This window comes from Aythya ferina (assembly GCF_964211825.1).
Source record: "Aythya ferina genome assembly, chromosome: 10".
NCBI classification, from domain to species: Eukaryota; Metazoa; Chordata; class Aves; order Anseriformes; family Anatidae; genus Aythya; species Aythya ferina.
The window spans coordinates 7561152-7580554 of NC_140306.1; the positions used below are offsets into that span (position 1 = coordinate 7561152).

General features: G+C 44.8%; 1 protein-coding gene across 5 annotated transcripts in view; it reads left to right on the top strand.

Annotated features, from left to right (window-relative positions):
- Nucleotides 1-19403, top strand: part of CADPS (calcium dependent secretion activator) — a 196588-nt gene that overhangs the window by 102578 nt on the left and 74607 nt on the right. For all 5 annotated transcript variants that reach the window (XM_084530730.1, XM_084530733.1, XM_084530732.1 and 2 more), the window contains exons 10-13: nucleotides 1006-1114; nucleotides 1958-2170; nucleotides 12640-12776; nucleotides 18023-18210. In XM_084530730.1, coding sequence (XP_084386856.1) covers nucleotides 1006-1114; nucleotides 1958-2170; nucleotides 12640-12776; nucleotides 18023-18210 — 647 coding nt within the window. The remainder of the gene's footprint in view (nucleotides 1-1005; nucleotides 1115-1957; nucleotides 2171-12639; nucleotides 12777-18022; nucleotides 18211-19403) is intronic.

Genomic DNA, 19403 nt, shown 5'->3' on the forward strand with positions numbered 1-19403 from the left:
GATTTAAATAAATGACATTTTATTAGCGATAGATGCCACCAAAATGTATGCTGGATGTGTATTTATAACAGAACGGTTCCTCTGGAGTTTGGAGGCAAAATCCCCCAGCTGCTTGCTTGGTGCAGAGGGGGCAGCTGCTCACGTGAAGCCCATCTTTCAGGATCTTTCCCGACTCCCAAAAAATGACGAGTACGATCCTCTGCCACCCACCAGAGTTTTAAAGACCCCCTCGGAAGCCAAAGTTTCCTCCAAAGGTCAAGAAGATGTCCACCCTAATAAAATTACGTAAGGCGTCCGAGATGTGACACAACCTTCCCGGAGTCACTTGAAATCATTTGACAGTAAATTCCCCCCGTGAGTTCCTAGCCCGGAGCACGGAGAATCCTCTCCTCCCCTCTCTCTCCTCTTCTCTCCTCTCCGGCCGGGCTCCTCGCCGCCCATCCAGATCGCGGGGAGCGCGAGCGGGGCCTTGATGCGGGCTGATGGCCTCCCGACGGCGATGGGAGGGCCTGGCAGAAACCCCGCAGCCCAGTCGGCTTCCGTCAAGAGCTTGACATTGAATGCGTCGTGTCATGCAGATGGTACCTCAGAGGAGTGAGAGCTGCCATTTACAGCACTGATGACAACAACTGCCGAGATCAGTGGGATCTTAAGATTGCTTTAATATGACTGGCACCTAGCAATTTAGCTCGCATTGTTTGTGACAGGGTGTCACTCTTGCACTTGTCTGGGGATGAGTGATAGAGTTTTTTAAAGCATGGCGCTCCCTCGTCAGGAGGAAATTAAACCCCTGTATGCACCAATGCGGGGAATTAGGTGCCTGCCTCGGCAGGGGATGGTAAGAGAGTGCTTCGAGAAAGCGTGGTAAAAGTTTAGTGTGTCTCATCAGCAATTACCACTGAAATGACCTCACACCCCCCAGTCCCTGTAAACCACGGTCGTGAGCAGCTCGGATTGCCTTGCCGTGGTCACCCGGTGCCATCTTAGCTTTGTGATTTCCTTCAGGTTAGTCAATATACGTTTGCTATGTGCAGCTACCGGGAGAAAAAAGCCGAACCTCAAGAGCTGCTGCAGCTCGACGGATACACTGTGGACTACACCGACCCGCAGCCAGGTAGGGCGGCCGGCCACTTGCTGCCACTCGCGGCGCTGAACGCAGCTCCCCAGCTGGGATCCTCCCTCCCTGCTTGCTGCTGAACTGCGATCAGCATTTATTGTAAATATGTTTGTGTTTAGACTGATCATTAGCTATGCATGACTTTCCTATAAATAGATGGAAGGAGTTGCACAAGAGGAGGGGAAGGCTCGTCTTTTCTGGGGAGCCCAAGTGAATTAGATGCGTACATCCCAGTGCAGTTTGGCTGGGAACTGAATGCACAGATTGAGTGATAATCCCAACCTCTGCCTCCAGATTATATTCCCTAAATAAAAGATTAGCAGCTATGCCTGTACTTACGGTAGAAAATATTTATGGGACCGACCCAGCATTTTTGGCTGTCCCGTTTTCTCTCTGGTAGATGCATGTGAGGGGAAGGGGCAGGAAGGCCCCTGGTACCTGGAGGTGCTTGCTTGTGTACGTGGTGCTGAGACACTCCTTCAAGTGGAGGAGCACCACGTTTCTGTTATTTCAGTGGGGCAACACTGAGTATGTTGATCCTCCCCATGTCCTGGATAATGGTGTCCCCCAGAGGAGACGACGATAGACGTAGTAGGTTTGCGGTCAAGACCTTGATTCCAGCTTTATTCTGATGGTGGGGAGATGGGAAGAAGGGTGCTGAATTGGGGCAGAAATGGAAACGAGCACCCAGCCAAGGAGCTCTTGTGCAGGGCAAGCCCTGGGTTCGCTGGGGGGCACCCAGAGTGATGGGGCTGTGGGTGGCCGGTGAATGCCCATTGCCAGCCTAAAGTCTGTGGAAATTTGGTGCCACTTTAAAAACCTGCCTTCCTCTCCTGACAGGTTTGGAAGGCGGCAGAGCATTCTTCAACGCTGTGAAGGAAGGAGACACGGTGATTTTTGCAAGTGACGATGAGCAGGACCGCATCCTGTGGGTCCAAGCCATGTACCGAGCCACTGGGCAGTCTCACAAACCTGTGCCGCCTACCCAAGTGCAAAAGCTAAATGCTAAAGGAGGAAATGTTCCCCAGCTAGACGCCCCAATCTCTCAATTTTGTAAGTAACTAAGTTCTCTTAGAGGGCAGAAGTCTTTGATGGAAAGATTTTCTGCATTGATATAAATCAATATTCACGCACGTGTTTTTGATTCCAAAACAGTTCTTTTTCATTATCATTAAGCTGCTTTTTACATCAGTGGATCCAGAACCAGTTAATGTGTGTGTTTAACAAAACCAAGCCCAATAAAACAAAATTCCTTGGGAAATTATCAATGATTATTTGAAAGTGCAATACTTGATAAATAAGAGACTCAGATCTGAGAGCCCAAGACCCCACTTGCTTTCTGCAGACACCCGTTTTACCCCACACAATAAACTGCAGACCGAGATCGGAGCAATTCATTAGTGCCATTAGTTGTCTATCAAATGTATCACGTGCTCAGAACTACAGGTGCAAATCTCGCAAGTATGAAATGCGCACAAAAAAAAGAGGTCTACTGTTGAATATTCAACTGTAGGAAAACATATGGTATTTTTAACAGGTTGCTTTGCAGGCCAGTTAGATGTGAATTTAAAGCAATCATCTTTTAAGTTGTAGTTATGCAGCATGTCCTGTGCAGTTATACCCAGTTCTGTTAATTTCAAATTTAGACCAATTTCTTTTGTCTTGAAAATGTAGTGTTCTCTTTGCTCATTTTTTGTTTGATGGTACCTTGATAGCACATCTCAAATCCCTTTGTGGTGTAGCATACAGCAGTTCTCGTTCATTTCAGCAAAAGTGAGGAATTAGTATGATAAAATAAAACTAAAATAAGGAAAAGTGCAAATATTAGTAAATTCTAATTAGATCAGATTTTAACAGTTAAAATAGTCGCTATGAGGCTGTTACAATTCTTAATCCCTTGTTATAAGGAACCCAGAAAATCTACCCCTGATTTACAGATATTAAAGCATCTTTTTATGGGTTTAACTTCTTCATGTCAATATTTTTTATAATAACAATGCAAGACACATATCTGTACAATCAATTTTACAGCAGAAAACAGCTGTTTGCCCTTTTTGTGCGTGTGTCCTCCACATGCCTGCTTATTTTGGACTCCTGTCTGCCCCGCGTTGCTGCTGCTGTGAATGAGGATGTAGCATGATGCAGCTTGGTAGAAACATAGACAGTGTTTCCATTTCAGTGCCCCTCATCCTGTTCATCCCATTCAATTAACTGATTGGGGGGGGCAAAATATGTAAAGGATTGGGATCTGGGGGGAAGAACGCCTCTCAGAAAGCCAAGATGGGAGGTAGGCACGGGCATCCTACAAGTGGGTTGTGTTTACCTCTACCCAAAATGTTGCGTCAAAAAGTTGTAGGAAATACCAGGCACTTTGTGCTGGAGTTTATGGAGTTTTCATTTTGCCAGACCCATACGTGGGGTCTCCTGGGCAAAGAGAGGAGGCCTCTTTCCCAGACATGGTAATTGCCTGGCAGCACCCACAGCAAAAAGCCTGCCAGGATTTTGGGGGAGGAAAGGAGGTTCTCAGGTCCGTGAGGTGTTGTCACCCTGCACAGCCAAATGCTGTGTGAGTGAGGAGAGCCAAACCCAAACTTAGGTTCCCTGGGAGATTTCACCCCTGGACCTGCAGGGCATCTGGGGGTCAGGATCTGACCTGTTTCCCTCACTCAATAGCAGCTCCAAATCCAGATCATTCAGCCTCTTCATTGCCTCTTTCCATCAGCAATGTGTCTTCCTCACAAGCTGGGTGGCTTCAGGCTCCCCTTTTTGCTGGGAAGCCCTTCCAGCTGTGTTGTGCCAAAGCGTGGAAACCACTCAGCTCCTCACCCTGGTCATGACTTGCTTCTTCAGCATCCCCCAGGCCGTGCAAATAGTGTGTTTGTTCCTCAGTATTCCTTCCTCCTCCTGCCTGGGATCAGGATCCCTGTGGAACCTCTTGGTGCACCAAGTCTTCATCCTGCAGGAGAAGGAGGGATGCATGCCGCAGTATCCCTTCATCTCAACAGCAAGCCCTGCTCGTTTTTCATATTTTAATGTATGTATGCAGCGATACTCATTGAAAAAAGTCATTGGGCACAGCAGTTTAATAAGAAGCAGCAGAAGTGAATCATGCATGCCACACATGATGGCTTATCACGAGTCTTAAATACACAAATACACATCTCAGCTCCTTCAGTCTTGAAATTCAATCTTATCAAGTATTGCATTTTTAAAGGGTCTTGGTTTGTTACTGGTTTTTGTTGTTTTTGTTTTTTGTTTTCGTTTTCTTTAAATTATTTTTATTTTTCGACCTGCAGAAAGGTAAGGACTTTTGCAAGACATTTCGTTTATCTTTATACGTGTCATATATTTGTGCTTATTAGAGGCTGTGGTAAATGAAGGATTTGCAAAGAAGTAAATGTTAAGCAGTTTGATGAGTAACCGTCGTCCTAGCATTCATGTTGTAGCAGTCCGAGATGGCACATGCGCATGCATGCACATGCAGAGAAAATCCAGCCTTCCACTCCTGTAATGGAGCTGTCTGTTAAACAAACTTGAGAAGAACATATTTTGCTGTTTGAGAAACCTGGGAGCAATAGTGAATTCATGAGGTTCCCGCCTCATTTGAATTAGTAAATACAAACTCAGAGCACTGCTGAAATTCTCATCAGGCATCCGATAGCAACGCTTGTCTTGGAAGTAAGCAGACAGCTCCGAACAAGGGTGGAATATATTTTATTTGCATTTGAAGTACTGAAAAAATAGATCCTGCTATTCATTAATTTTTGTATGACTACAGTCCTTTTTATGTGGGTGAACAATCCCTGTTAGAGTGAAGTTTTGCTTTTTTATTTTGCTACAATTTGAAAGAAAAAATCCATTACCGCAAAGTTGTGCTTTTCTCCAATATTTGCATTATAAAAGAAAAAAAAAACAAACTGTTCTTGTTTACTGTTGAAATCATGCACAGTATTATGGTCAATAATGCTGCCAATACATACTACACCTTTTGGCAATATTTAAGCTTCATAAAAGTGGTCACTTGTCTGAAAGCACCAATCTTTGTTCGTTCTGTGTTAGTGATGCATTGAACAAAATTCCCAAACATGCTCAACATTCATTTTTTTTTTGAAACCGTTTTCTTTTTAACATTGAAGATTGGTCAGTAATTGTCTTACGTATCACTTGTGGTTATATTTCATTTTTAATGTCTGTTTATATTTAATGACCATATACACCATATACGAAGAGTTGGTTGTTTTGCGAATTTGTAATGATTTGTTCCCCCATAATAAGTAGCTAGGTTTATTGAGCTTCATAAGAAATTTTTCAGCTGTGTTTTATTTTTGGTTGGTTTGGTTTTCTTTAAGTTTCTTTTTCATTCTTTGCTTGAACCCAAATATTTAGCTGCTAGGTTAGGGCTCCTGTCTGCTTTCCTGAGCCTTGTTGCTAGTCTTTATGTTATTCTGGTTTGTTCCTTCTTACCCTGCTAACTTCTAGCTGGACTCAAGGGTAAGTGCTTCCCTGTAGCTAGCACAGCTCAGATAATCAGACTAGATTATCTGACATATGCAATGTGCTTTTTCTTCTCTTAAATCTTTCTCATGTTTAGATTTTGTAGTACAAACTTTCCATGTTATTTTCCTGAATTTAGGTTTGAAATGTAAGTTTCCATACTGAAATTAGGATGCATGTGATGTTTGCATAATTGCCTTCTCTCCCTGGCTTTCACATTGGCATCAAGTGATCCTCTTAGTAAAGCCAATCATTAACATTTCTATTTTTCATTCCGAGATGTAAATATCAATTAACATCACAATAAAACTGTAAATAATACCTTCTTTTGTTTCATGGAATTTACATCTAGTTGACTGCTTACTGCCTGAAAACAGATCATTTTGCACTCTCACAATTTCCTTTCCTTCCGTTCCGATGCCAAGCTTGGTGCAGCGCACCAGCGTGCGGGGCTAACCACGGACTCCTCAAAGCCTAGCAAGGTAGGGCAGGAGGCCCAACGAGGTCTAGACAAGGTGCAGGACTCCGCAGAAGCCAAAAAATGCCCCTCCGCCTGCACGCATGCCTTGTGAGAGCAAGCCTGAGTCACCCAGGTTTGGTAGTTTCCTCTCACGTCAACACAGCAGGGGATGATTTTGGCAGCGAAATACGTCAGGCACGGAGGGGCTGCTGCTGCTCCCCCAGATAATTGTAAAAGCATCTTTTAGTGGGGGTCTCAGCCACCAATCAAAGCAACGTTTGCTAAAGGATAAGGCAGAGGAATTACTATTTTGTCCTGTATCGTTACCTTTACCTACTGGGACACCTGCTTTCAAAAAGCTAAAAGCACAAACTCGTGCTGTAAAAGAGCTTCCCTTTAGTCTTTGTTCAGGCGTAAACACGTACTTAAATACACAAATCCTCTATTGGTGCCAAAAGCTTGCTTCTCTAATACCTGGTGAGTGCCTGCTTTCCTTAGGAGGGAATAGCATCAGTGGGTCATGAGAGCTGGCAAATATGTATCCAGAGTATCTGAATGCAATTATGAGAAGGAACAGGTGGTGTCATCCCTCCTGGCCATCAATCGAGACTCCTTTTTTTCTCCTTTCGCCTTTTGTTTCTTTTTCTTCTTTTTTTTTTTTTCTGTGTGTGAGTATGTGCGTGTGTGTAACTATACCCCTGGGTAGCAGGCAGAATTCCTTCTCAGCAGACACTTCCTTTTTTCTTTCTTTTTTCTTTTCCTAAATGTTTGGATTTCCAAAGAGGATTCTTACCAGACTTTACCGCAAAAAGTTTAATTTGATGGAAATACAGATTTTTGCCACTTTGAAAGAAAGAAAGAAAGAGTGAACGAATGAATGAACTTGGGTCTGGCAACATTACATGTATTTGCACTACAATGCATTGCTATCCTGTTAGATTTTTTTATTGTTTTTGTGCTTTAATTGCTTTATTTTTGTTAGATAGATAGAGATATCATGAGAACGCTGCTGTGTCTTCTGTATTGTCAACTTGCAGAGGCTTCATTGCAGGAATGCAGAATTAAAATGTTACTTCAGTTCTCACACAACTTGCATGAATTTGAAATATAGCCTGTAAATCACTTCAACATGCTGTAAGAAGCATGGGGCTCTAACTTATGAAATATAAATTCGCAGGGTTCCACAGTCATCCAATTCAAAATATTTTTAAATAGTTATAAAAAAAGCTGCAAAACAATGCTCTCTATTATAAATAGCTGTTCTAAAAATGTGCTTTTAACTTACTACACGAGGAATTATATAAGTGCGTAGTACAAATTCTTATTCATTTAACTACCAAACGTCAGGTAACATAGGTTTCAGTTCAGTGCACAGTGTGTCTGGTGATGTACAGGGAAATTCTTAACCGTTTCTTAAAAGTGCAACTCGAGCAGGAAGGAATTGGTTTGCAGCAGGGGAAAAGCAATAAAACAAAGGAACAAGCAGCCGATTAAATCTCAAGCTACCTTCTAAGACGGAACAAAATGAAAGAGGAGGCCGTAGGCACCCAGCTGAGGGGCGAGCTGAGCCGGCTGAGAGCCGGGGCTGCTGGCAGGGCGGCGCTGGGATGCAGCTCCCCGCGATGCAGCTCCCCGTGATGCTGCTCGCCGCGATGCCGCTCGCCGTGCTGTGTGCAGGGGGCGCAGCCTGGGACACACACGGTCCCCTTTCGGCCGTGGCAGTGCCACGGTGCACCCGAGGAGGGGACGGGTAAGTCACCAGTCATTGCCAGCAGCTCGCTCGTAAGCAACGCTCTTGGCATTTTGAAGCCCGGCACGTTATCTTTCCCCCAGAACACTGCTATCTGCTCGTAAAGCCTCTCACTCCACACAGCCAAACAAAATGAGGTTCCAGCCTCTTCCCCTCCGAATGTCTTTCACAAGTTGCAGCCCGAGCGTGTAGCTAGCCCTGCGCAGGCAGCCAGAGCATGAGGGGACCTCACCGCCCCTTAGAGCGCCCAGTCGAGGGTGGGCATGCCGCCGCCCCTCGCCCCTGGGATGGGAGAACTTCTCCCACTTGCTCGACCATGCCAGTGAAGACTTTTCTAGACGTATCTGTAAATGAATAGCTGCCATCAATCATTGTCATTCCTTTATTTCATGTCTCCTGATGAGGTTGACTAGTGTCATTGTTTGTTACTGTCCAAACCACATCTTCATTCTTGTAATGTCAAGCAGATATGACAAGCACACATTTTCCAGATGAGTAAGATACAAAGTCACCTTTTAATTTACACTTGTTTGGTTTTGGTTTTAGTTTTTTTTGGTTTTGTTTTTTGTTTTAATAAACAAACATGTCGTAAAATTTACTGGATTTTTAAGTTGCCTTTGGTACTAAAAGTCATTCATTAACGAAAAGAAAGAAATCTGGAGTAAAAAATTCTTACAATAAAATGGCTACCTACAGCCTTTTATAACAAGAATTCTTTTATGGAGCTTGTCCCCCAACATTAACTTCATCACTCACAGAGCAAAATCTGCCAAAATTACTACTCTAGCCAAAGAAATGCAGAGAGCAGTGAAATATATTTAAAAAACAAAATAGCAAACAAACAGACAAAAAAACAAGAATGAGATATTTGACCGTTTTGTCTCTTCCTTTTTAAACAACAGTTAGATAAAGAGGAAGAGAGAACATAGGACAAAATGGTGGGACAGTCCTTTGTTGTTCATTGTTGTTGTTGTTGTTGTTGCAGTCTTTGTGTTCCCGACACTGGCAAACCTTGAAGGGTCTGATTTCAAACACTTGCACAGGGTGCGTGTTTGGCGGAGGGCTAGTTAATGGAGTCAGTGGAAAACGCAAACTGGATAAAGATGAACAAAATGAAAAAGGCAGTAGTTAAGAGCAGACAATAATGTAAGCCCCTGAGTGTTGCACAAAAGGCCGGAGTCTGTAGTTTTCAAGAAGAAAGGTTTGTGGAGTCTGTGCTGCCAATTTACCTCTCCTCGCAGCCTCCCTTCTGAGACCACCATCGAACACCTTTCAGCTGCACTTGTGTGCAGCTTGTCTAAATATGTAAGATAACTTCTGGAGGCCTGCAGCAGCATTTTGTCTGGGGCCTGAACAAAGAAGCACCAGCTAGCTTGGCACGGCACCTTGGAAAGGGATTGTAAGTTACTGGAGCATCATATAACTTTCTTTCTTTGGTCTCTCCTTTCTTTTTGACTGGAATAACAGAACAGGGTCAAAAAAGCAGCTGTATTTGACTGAAACAATTAATTTAAAGTACTTACAAATTAGCTGTACAGTTTGGGTATGAATATTAGCCACTCACACTTTGTACTTTATTTAAAATCTCATCAGACTGGGCAAGCCACTTTGAAAGAGGACAATTATATATAAAATTTTATATGCAGATGTCAGGATTATTTTAAATCATAGATCAGCTGTCTGGAGTGGAAGAACAATATATTTAGAACTATCCTTGTCTTTTTGTGTTTTCTAGGAAGTTTAATGTTTTTGGTACCTAAATTGATACCTATTTTTGGTACCTAATTTGGTACCTATTTGATATTTAAATTTCATTTTAAAAAGTGAGTCCCTTAGAAAAATCAAAATGCAAAAATAAATTACAAATTATGTGTTTATCTTCTAATAATTAAGGGAAACTAAGTTTAGTGTAGGGCTGTCCTTTTTTAACCTTCTCCTAGCTATTCTTAAGAATTTTAAGCCTCTAGACCAGTGCAGGTGTGACATTTAAGAGAAATACATGTGTGTGTCATCGTCCTGCGGAGACAGCTCTAGTTCCAGCCACGCCTGCTTTATCCCAATTGATTTGGAGACATGGGATCTGTGGCACTGGGTCAGTGTGGGGGGAACTGCAGCTGTTTGTCTTCCTTTTCATGTCAGAAAACCACACTTTAAATCACCAGCTGAGCAGAGTTCTTGCTCATATTTCCTTGAAAAGCATTTTGGTCTTGCAGGCTCATGCGGTGCCATGCCCGCTTCCTCCCTCTTCTGTGGTTGTTCTGAGATGGGGAGGTTTGGGGAAATGGGTTTTCCAGCAGGCACCCAACACGGTGATGCCCACAAGTAAAACTTCCCCTGAGCGTGGGCAGTTGTGAAGGCCAGTCAAGTGCTCTGCCAGTTCTTAGCAATTGCCATAAATTTTCCATGCTCCTGCCCTGAGCAGAGAGATTTTAGCAAGCACAGGCCAGAGCCTCTGCTCCACCAGCACCACAGACCTTCGGCCTACTCACACACCCAGAGGTGTGCTCCGTGTCCGCCTTCTTCTGAGAGCACAAAGTGGGGAAAGTTGATTAGTTTGGAGTAAAAAAAAATCATTTCCAACATGCTTCCTCACACATCTGCTCAGAGAAGTTCACCAGCTAAAGGGCTAGGGGACTCTTCACGTTTCCAGCTGATTTACTCAAATCGCAGAGCCTTGCTTGCAGAGCAAGAGGATTGACAGTGTATCAGGGCTCCTAATTGAAAAGTAATAAAATCTCTGAGTGAAGCTGGCAAATTAAGGCCTCCAGCCAATTTGTCAGCTTGCAGTCAACTCAGAGGAACCCAGGAGAGCAACAATCCATTATCAGGCTATTTTTAATATCTGTTAAAGCATTTTGTGGGCGCTAGGGATGGACTCAGGAGCAGCAGAGACGAACTCTTTGGGAGCTCCATCAGATCGATCCTGGCCCAAAGGGACAGAGATAACGGGCAGAAAGCTGTCGAAACGGGCAGGCTGCGGCCTGCTGCTGCGAGACCCGGGGCTGGGTGGGCTTCATGCCTTCCACCTAAGGGTGCCAGAGACTGTCTGTGCCGTAGAGGTGATGCTGTGGCCAGGGAGCTTGTCCCCGTCCCCAGAGCCAGCCCTGCTGCTGCCATCTCGCTCGGCACCGCCGGCTGCTTTCCTGTCCCTGTGCTGAATGCACGGAGCCGCCGGCGGAGGCAGAGGGGGGGATTTGGGACCGGAGGGAGAGAGGCAGAGGGGAGGCAGGCAGGAGCCATTACATGAAGCGACAGAGAGGAAAGGACCCTCAAAAAGTGTAGAACCCGTTTTTAAAAAAAAATAAAATACACAGCGTTTATTCAGCAGGGTTTTAATGAGGAAAATTGCCAGCCACTGCTGAATTAAGTATTGCTAGCAGCTAATTGAAATGTTACATGTTTTAATTTGTCTGATTTCCTTCCAGTGGGTGATGTTATTTATATAGTTTGTATATAGCTAACGACAGACTATACAGAAAATGCAAAGATTGCTTTCAATGATCAGCAATATGTGAGAGCACAGACATGAACGAGGTATTAGGAAGCCATGCCATCCTTCACAGATTAATATAAATAGTTAAATAAAACATACATAAAAGAATGCTATCTCATTATCATTTAAAGCTCTTTTTATTCTTTTCTTTTTAATTAAGGATTTCTGTTTCTTCTGGTAAAGAGCGATTTTGTTTTAAAACAAATACAGTTACCTTTTAGTACTACTGCAGAAAACTGCATTTTTGTGTCCTTTCAGCCACATTGTTTCAAGGCCACCCAGTTCCCCTAGGAGGCTATAAACAGGGGAAGGATTTAAATCCCATTCTATTTGTCGAGGATTTGGCAAGAACCCATATAGTAGGAAGCTGAGCACGGACAAAACCGAGTGAAAGGTGTCTTTTAATTCCCCGGTCGCTGGTGGAACAAAGCCTGCTCCCAGCGGGGTCCCGGCTGGCCGCACCCAGGCTGCATCGGCGGCTTCATTTCAACCGGTGAATTTGGTGTATTTTTAGTTAACCATGTTGAGATTAATTAATTAGCCCCTAGGAGTTAGTGCCTGTAAACGTCACCCAAAGCAGAGATGTGTGAATACGGTGAGGCTGTTAATTCACAAAAAAAATGGCAGCTCGTAATCCAAACAGAGGAAATCGTGTCCCTGTCAGGATGACTGGCAGCTCCAGCGTGCTATCAGGTTACCTTCTCAGTGATAACAAACTACACATCAATTTAACTTATTAGCAATGCTTAAAAGAGCGTCTTTTTATTTCTTGGAGGTAGCATTTAAAGTCGCCGTTAGAAAAAATTGTCCTGGGAGGCAAACATTGGCATTTGGAAAAAGAACAATGTAAATGGTTTGATACCTAGAAAACCTAGTAAATTTAGAGAAAAAATGCTACAGCTATAACTTCACTAGAATGGCAGAATCTATTATAATTAACCACAACTAACTAAATAGGAACTAATTTACTTCTGTGAGCCAAAACTCTGTTAACTGATAGCGCATTGTAAGATACAGAGTAAGTTATTTGGTTTGTGTTCTGGTTTTAAGTACAGAATAAATGCACTATAACGAGCCGTTGACACGATGTTAATTCTAAAATCTTTTGCCTAAATGCAATAAGATCGTCCATAACTGATGCAAGTTGACAATGGGAGGTGAAGATCGTTTATGTAGCCTGCAAAGAGAAATGTTAATGGCAATGTAGGGAAGAAGAGATATTTAGCTTTCATGCTTCATACTGTATATTTTTCTGTTGTATTTGTCAACTGAAATATGTTATATCTCTCTAAATGGTGTCTTTCTCTATATGTATAAATGAACAGATGCAGATAGAGCTCAAAAGCATGGCATGGATGAATTTATCTCTTCCAATCCCTGTAACTTTGACCACGCTTCACTCTTTGAGATGGTTCAGCGCCTCACTTTGGACCACAGACTTAATGATTCCTATTCTTGTCTGGCAAGTATATTCTTTGGTCTCTAGTGATATAAACACCAAGCAGCAAAGTCAAAGCTAGTGCAAGTGGGGGCTAATCCCCCTGTTGCTGGAAGATTGACTTCTGTTTACACCAGGTTTGAATTTGGGCCAGAGGTATTTTCTTTTTGAGAGGCTACCTCCAGTGATCTGACTGCTGTTCTTCTCCAGTAGCACTGTCTTTATCGTTTCTGTTTGCAATGTTTAAAATGTTTCCTTCTGCAAAGACAAACTCCTGTGTGGGGACGTGCAGTAGAGAGCAGAAGCAGTGTTTTGCAGCTTCCCATGCTGCCTTCCAGAGTCTTACGGATGAAATTGCAGGGGAAAGATGAAGGTCTGGTACCACCTCCCATGTTAGTGGAGTCACTACAGGAATAGCCATGGCCCAGCTTTGTGTCTGTGTATGGGCAGGGATCCCGAGCAGGTAACAGGTGGGACTAGGTGGATAACTGCAGGGATCCAGCGGTCAGTCCTTGCTCACACAGTCGCACGCCCATCCTGATTATTCCATGAGCACAGGTCGCAGCTCTCAGGCCACTGCCGTACAACGTGCTCTGTATGTTGGTGGCACCGAGGTGCTCCAGGACAGCTTGTAGTTTTGGCTGGGGTGCAGTGCTTGGGGGCTGCAAGGCAGTGTGAGGATTTACATGACAAATAACCTTCACCACTACAACTTGAACACTGAATTTCCAGTGGGTTTGGTGAGAAGAATGAAGAAACTCTTAGTCTTTGAGAAAATAACAGGATGAAACCTTTATAGAGGGGTTGGATGAGGCCTGAAAGGCATGGGACAGATCCCGACCTGCTGCCCTCCTCATGCTGCACAGAAATCCCCATACTGGGGTGTCATCACTGGCTTCTTCAGCAGAAGGACCACCCCATGCCAGTAGTCTCCACCTTTTGCCATCTGTGCAGTTCCTGGAGCTGGCCCTGTTGAGTGGCTTTCCATTAAAAGCAGCAAAATGAGAACGCAGCTGAGCCAGGAAGCCTGTCAGGCTCCAACCTTGTCCTCCAAGTGCCCCTCCATCAGGGTGCTCCTCCCATCTGCTCAGCTCCTTGCACCGCACACAAGGGTTGATCTCAGAAAGATCCCATAAATGCCAGCAGCAGCAGTGAGTTACCACCTTCCTAGTGAGAGGCAGGGCTAGGAGGAGCGGTTGTGGATGCCCCCTGAGGTAAGGATGGGCTGGGGGAAGGCTGCAGTGTGCACCTGACCTGCAGATCCCCAGGTGCTACAAGTAGGCTCGGTGGGAGCGTCGGCTGACCTGCCACGAGTTTCTCACCGGTTCCACTGAGGTCTTTGCTCCAGCAGGCAGTGGGTTTGGCATGCAGCTTCTGCTCCCCACGCATGGCTGGCACGAGGAAGACCATCCCCATCCATGCATGCCTGACAGGTTGGCTTGCAGCTGGTGTGTCTCTGTGCAGCCTCGGGCCTGGTGGGAGAGCTGAGGCCTTTGAATTAAAGTCATGGCTGAAGGAGAGTCACGAGGCCGCCACTGGAAATTATTAATAATGTTTCTCTTCAAGACACCCACCAGCCATACTTCTGCTTGTGATCAAGATGTTTAGACCCTTGCTAGAAACTACTGGGGTGATGGAGCTCCCCTCAGCACCAAGATTTGTGCCTCCTCAGAGCAGAGCATCACCAATTAACCGTCTTCTTTCAAATCACCCATTACAGAGTGTTGTGAAGAAGAGAATAATGGGCTGTGCTCACTGCCACTTGGATCTCACCTGCTTCTTTACTCTATTTTAGTACGGTTTTGTCCTAATTTTGAAGCTAAATCAGACTGACCACAAAATTTGAGTGCAACTGCAAGTTGAGTGCAACCCCTTTGCTCTTGAGGTGTTTGTGGGAAGCTGGTGATACCCTTGTGCTGGCTTGCCTGTAGGAGCTGGGAGCCTGTGGTAAGCCTGCCCTGTCCCCTCTGTGTGCTGCTGGGCGATTGTTATTCTTCCTACAGGATGTTCACGTGCAAGGTCCTGAAGAGTTTTGTCTTGTCACACGTCTTGTTTTCTGCTGCGGACATGGAAGTGCCAGGGAAGACTTAGCCAGACACGGTGGCTTACCCTGACACAGAGAATAGCTCAGCTTTGCCTCCTTTCCGTGGAACCAGGTTAAACAATGTTATTGTGAGCCCACTCGCTGGCTGAGCCAGGCATCCCTATGAAAACAAACAGGCTGTCTGACTAATCTCAGCTAGTGCAGAAGTGATGTTTGCTGGCAGAGAGCACCGTGCTGGGAAAGGGGAAGAGCGTCGTCGGCATTGCTTTCCGAGGCTCTTGCCCATCATCCTCAAGCTGAATGCACAATTGCTTTCACAGCTCTTCCTGGACTTTCTGATAGGAAAAGAGTGTGCAGCTCTTCCAGCTTAATACCAACCCCACACATGCATGGATTTCTGCTTGGACACTCGTGTTATTTCTGAGACTGCCCTTCAACTCTTCCCAAGACATCCCAACCTACTGCCAGCATTTGGCTTGTGCAACGAGATGCCTACTGGAGCAGTATTTCCCATGATGTGTCAGTATTTGTGGTACTCATATCACACCGCACCGCATTTACCAAGAGGTGGTCTTCTGGAGAGCCCGGTCTAGCAGAGATGATGCGTGAAGGGGTCACATGAAAAGGCCCAGAAAGCAGGTTACCAAAATTATACTGTCTGTTTCTTCCCCTGGGAAATGAGAAAATACAGCTATTGAGAAGTGAAATTTTTTTCTCAGAAATCCTGGTTTTCACAGAAACTGCATTTTGCATTGGAAAAATCTCCAGTGATTGACCAAGTCTTGCCTTACCTAGCTGAAAAGCTCCCACTGCACTCCCCACTGGGGCCAGGAGCACATGGCATCATCTCAATGCAGATCAGCTTCTCAAACAGTCAGCTGAGCTTCTAGCACTCTACAGCCTTCTTCCAATGTCCCCTCTACATTTCTCCATGCCACTGAAGACCATCTGGGAGCCCAAACTGAGCTACACCTAGCTGTGTTGGGTTGAAACACCCCGTGCGTCACTATCAGTTGCGTTTGCCAGACTGGCTGGTTGTCAGTTGGTTGTGCCAGGCAAATCTTAATCAAGAGCCAGGATCTGCCTAAAGATGTGGGGGATTTGTCTGAATACAGCCTTTTATTCAAACCTTAAATTCTTTTCTGGGGCCATGGGGAGCAGTTTTTATGGCCCCTTTGTAGCTCTGTTCAGGATTTTTATTTCATACCTCTGCCATGCAAAAGGAAACCTTCTGGTCTTCCTGGGCTCCAGATCTACCTGTAGTTTCCTTGGGTGTGCTCTCATGAGGTGTCAAGGTATGAGGTTTATTAGTGAACCTCTGAGCTTCTGCTCAGGCTTGCCTTTGCTGAGCCATGGGAGCGATCTTAAGTGTTTGCCCCAGTCCCTTCTGTCCGACCAAGGAGCAGCACTTCTCAGACCCTGGTGCAGGGGAGCGATGAGATGCACTCCTGCTCACCAGGTGTAGCCTCCTGCTTCCTTCACCCCAAACTCCAGGCTTGATGCCTGACTCCAGGGGAGTTAATGCCAGCCTTCCCACTGATGTCAGTGGTGCCAAGATTTCACCCTGTAGGAAGGACAAAGTCCTTTGTATATATATTATGTGAATAGAAGAATTTAAACCTCATTTCTACCCCAGTAACTAAATGCACACATCTTTTATTTTTATCATACCAAGTCACCAAAGACTTGTGTGAAAAGACACAAGGTGAAGAGGAGGTCCAAGGATGTAGCAAACAGGCAACATAAAGAAGTCCAGAATCAAGCACAATACCACTAACCAAAAAGCAAACAAAAATATCACTAAAAGCAGTGAAAGCAAATATACCCCTCCCAAAAAATAGCCTTCCAGAGTGCTGTCCCATCTGCATTGTTCTGTGTCTTCATTTTGAAATGTGCACTTCCAGTGATCCCAGAACTGTAGCTACTCCCTATATCTATCATTTTCCCCTCATTATTTTAATTCTTTTCTCAATCTGTTTTGGAGTTGGCCCAATAAGGATGAGCAAATCCTTCTCTATGTCTTTGAGCTCTTAATTGATATTTCTTCAACTCTTTTCAAAGCAGCTATTTTGGCATCTAGAAAAGATTTGGTGTCATCTGAGTGGTAGAAAATATATTTTAATCTTTCACAGCAGTGTTGTTTCTAAGATGTAGCATTTGGGGTAACAGATGGGGTGGCAAAGAAGTTGCCTATAGGGGCAGTGCTCTGCCTCAACTACTCTCCCGCCCGCTGCAGGAACTTTTCAATTAAACGATGAAAGATTTTGCAGCTTGATGCATTCCAGAGCTGCGTCTTAGCAATTGTTTAGCACCCAAATTTCCATGTAAATATTGACGGTTTTGCAGCATTTTGAAAATCTACGATCTACAAGAATATTCTCGTTCTCACTAGTGCCTTCGCTGAAGGCAGAGGCGCGCTCGGCCCCGGCTGTCCTGGGACGCTCGCCGGAGTGCCGTGCCGTCCCCTCGCAGGGCACCATGTCCTCCTCGGGAGCATGGACGTTGCACCGTGTGTCACCAGGCCTTTAGGACTCACAGACAGCAGTCGTTGGAGGTTTCAGGATGTGTAAAGAAACCGTGCCCGTGAGCCGAGCTCATGTTTGCTGCGACGCCGAGGAGCGCTGACCTGCCGGCTGGTGGGCGATCTCAGAACGCAGCGTCGAGGGTACACAACAAGGACGATGTGACATGTCCCCGTGTGATGCCGTGGAGCTGCCTTCCTCCGTCTTCAGGATGTCCCTACGTGCCAGATGCAAGAGAAGCCGTTGTTCAGTGTAATCCTGCCTGTTCTCCCCCAGATCACTCTTCTCCGTCCTGGCCAAATGTGCAGTCCCTTCCCCAGAATGAGATCACTGTTCCATGTTGCTTAAATAATCAAATCTTTGTCATCTCTTTAAAGGTGTGAATCTTTTTTTTTTTTCTTTTTTCCTTTTTTTTTTTTTGCTAGACACTGACATGAACTGGCCTCACTTTTCAGCATTTTAAATGACATTTTCTGTTAATGGTAGCATAATGTATTTCTGTTAACAGTTGCACTGAGTATATGCTGTGATTAGGTGATGATATGCAGACTGTATTGTTTAAGAGTGACCTCTCTCCTTTTTCCTTAATGTAGCCTTAGGTTTGTATTTCTTTATTAGAACAGTTGACCACTACACCTCCACATCTGATAGCGTTTGTATTTAATAACCTATATTTAAAATCAAGTCTCTTTATTTCTAAACAGGGCTGGTTTAGTCCTGGCCAGGTCTTTGTGCTAGATGAGTATTGTGCACGTAATGGAGTGAGAGGCTGTCACAGACATCTCTGCTACCTCAGAGATTTGCTAGAGCGCGCAGAAAATGGAGCTATGATTGACCCCACCTTACTTCACTACAGCTTTGCCTTTTGTGCATCACATGTTCATGGCAACAGGTAAGGAATTATTTTTGGCTAGCAGCTCCCTGCCAGCAAGGGATGACTTTGTCAGATATAGGTTTCCTTGGATAATGCACAACAGTCCCCAATTTGTTTTCACATTGGATGTTTGGCAGCAGCGCTTCTAGTGGCATAGTCGGTTTGTTTGTTTGTTTCGTGGCTTGTTTAATGTAAGCAAGAAAAATGCACGTAGGGGATCCAGAAATCGGGGTTTTTAACTTTCTTACCCAGGCACCTGCTAGATGCAGTTCTGGGCAAACTAGAGTTGACGTACATGTGACTGTCACGGGTTGAATATAATGGAAGTAAACAATATACTGCGCTGATTTAATTGCTGCGTGAGAGGAGCTGACAAGTTGCAGCAGTGAAATTTTCAGCAGTATCAAACTTCAGTGCACAGAAGTGCTCGAAGCCCTCGGGCACCTCTGTCTCTTCGGCAGGCGGCCTGACGTCAGCCTTGGAATTGCTTAGGCATAATTGGAAATTTTGTCTTGCTGCTGTTGTAAAGGAATTCCAGTTCCAGAAGCAGCCCATTCCTTTCTCTCAAATGTGGCAAATCTTTGGTGGTAGGGAGCGGAGCTATGCTTTTCCCTTTCCTATTTATTTCGTTGACAGCTGTGGTATGTATTGCAGCTTCTTTTTCTGGTTTGGTTTTGTTGTCTTTTCTGCTAAGTTGCACTGTACACTTGGAGATATTGCTCTCTATCCTGCAAATGCTGCTGAAGAAAGGAGTGTTATAAAATAATTATATGTTTTCATAAGCCCTGTGGTAAATAGCACCCTGATTTATGACACGCATTGCCCAGGTTTCACGTTGCAAGGCTGCCGCTTGCTTTGCAGTTAGTTTCATACATCTTGTCATGGAAACCGAGTCCTTGCTTCCTTAGTTTCTTTTTTAGTTATGACTTTCTTTTGCTCGTTTGTTCCTTCTTTGCCAATTGTTCTTTGATTTCAGTTGTTTGCCTTTGGTTTAGTTTCCTTTTGTCTTGTTTTGTGCTTTTTATTTCATGCTTTTTTCTGTTTCTTCCACGTTTGCTGCTGGCCTCCCCCCGCCTGTCCCAATCACTCCCCAAAGCCACCACATGGCAGAGTTGCTTGGCGGGTCACAGCCAAGCGCAGACGGCGAGGGGGGCAAAGTGTCTCATGCCTCTGCCGCTGAAGTGGAGACAAAAAAGGATTCCAAAAAGGAG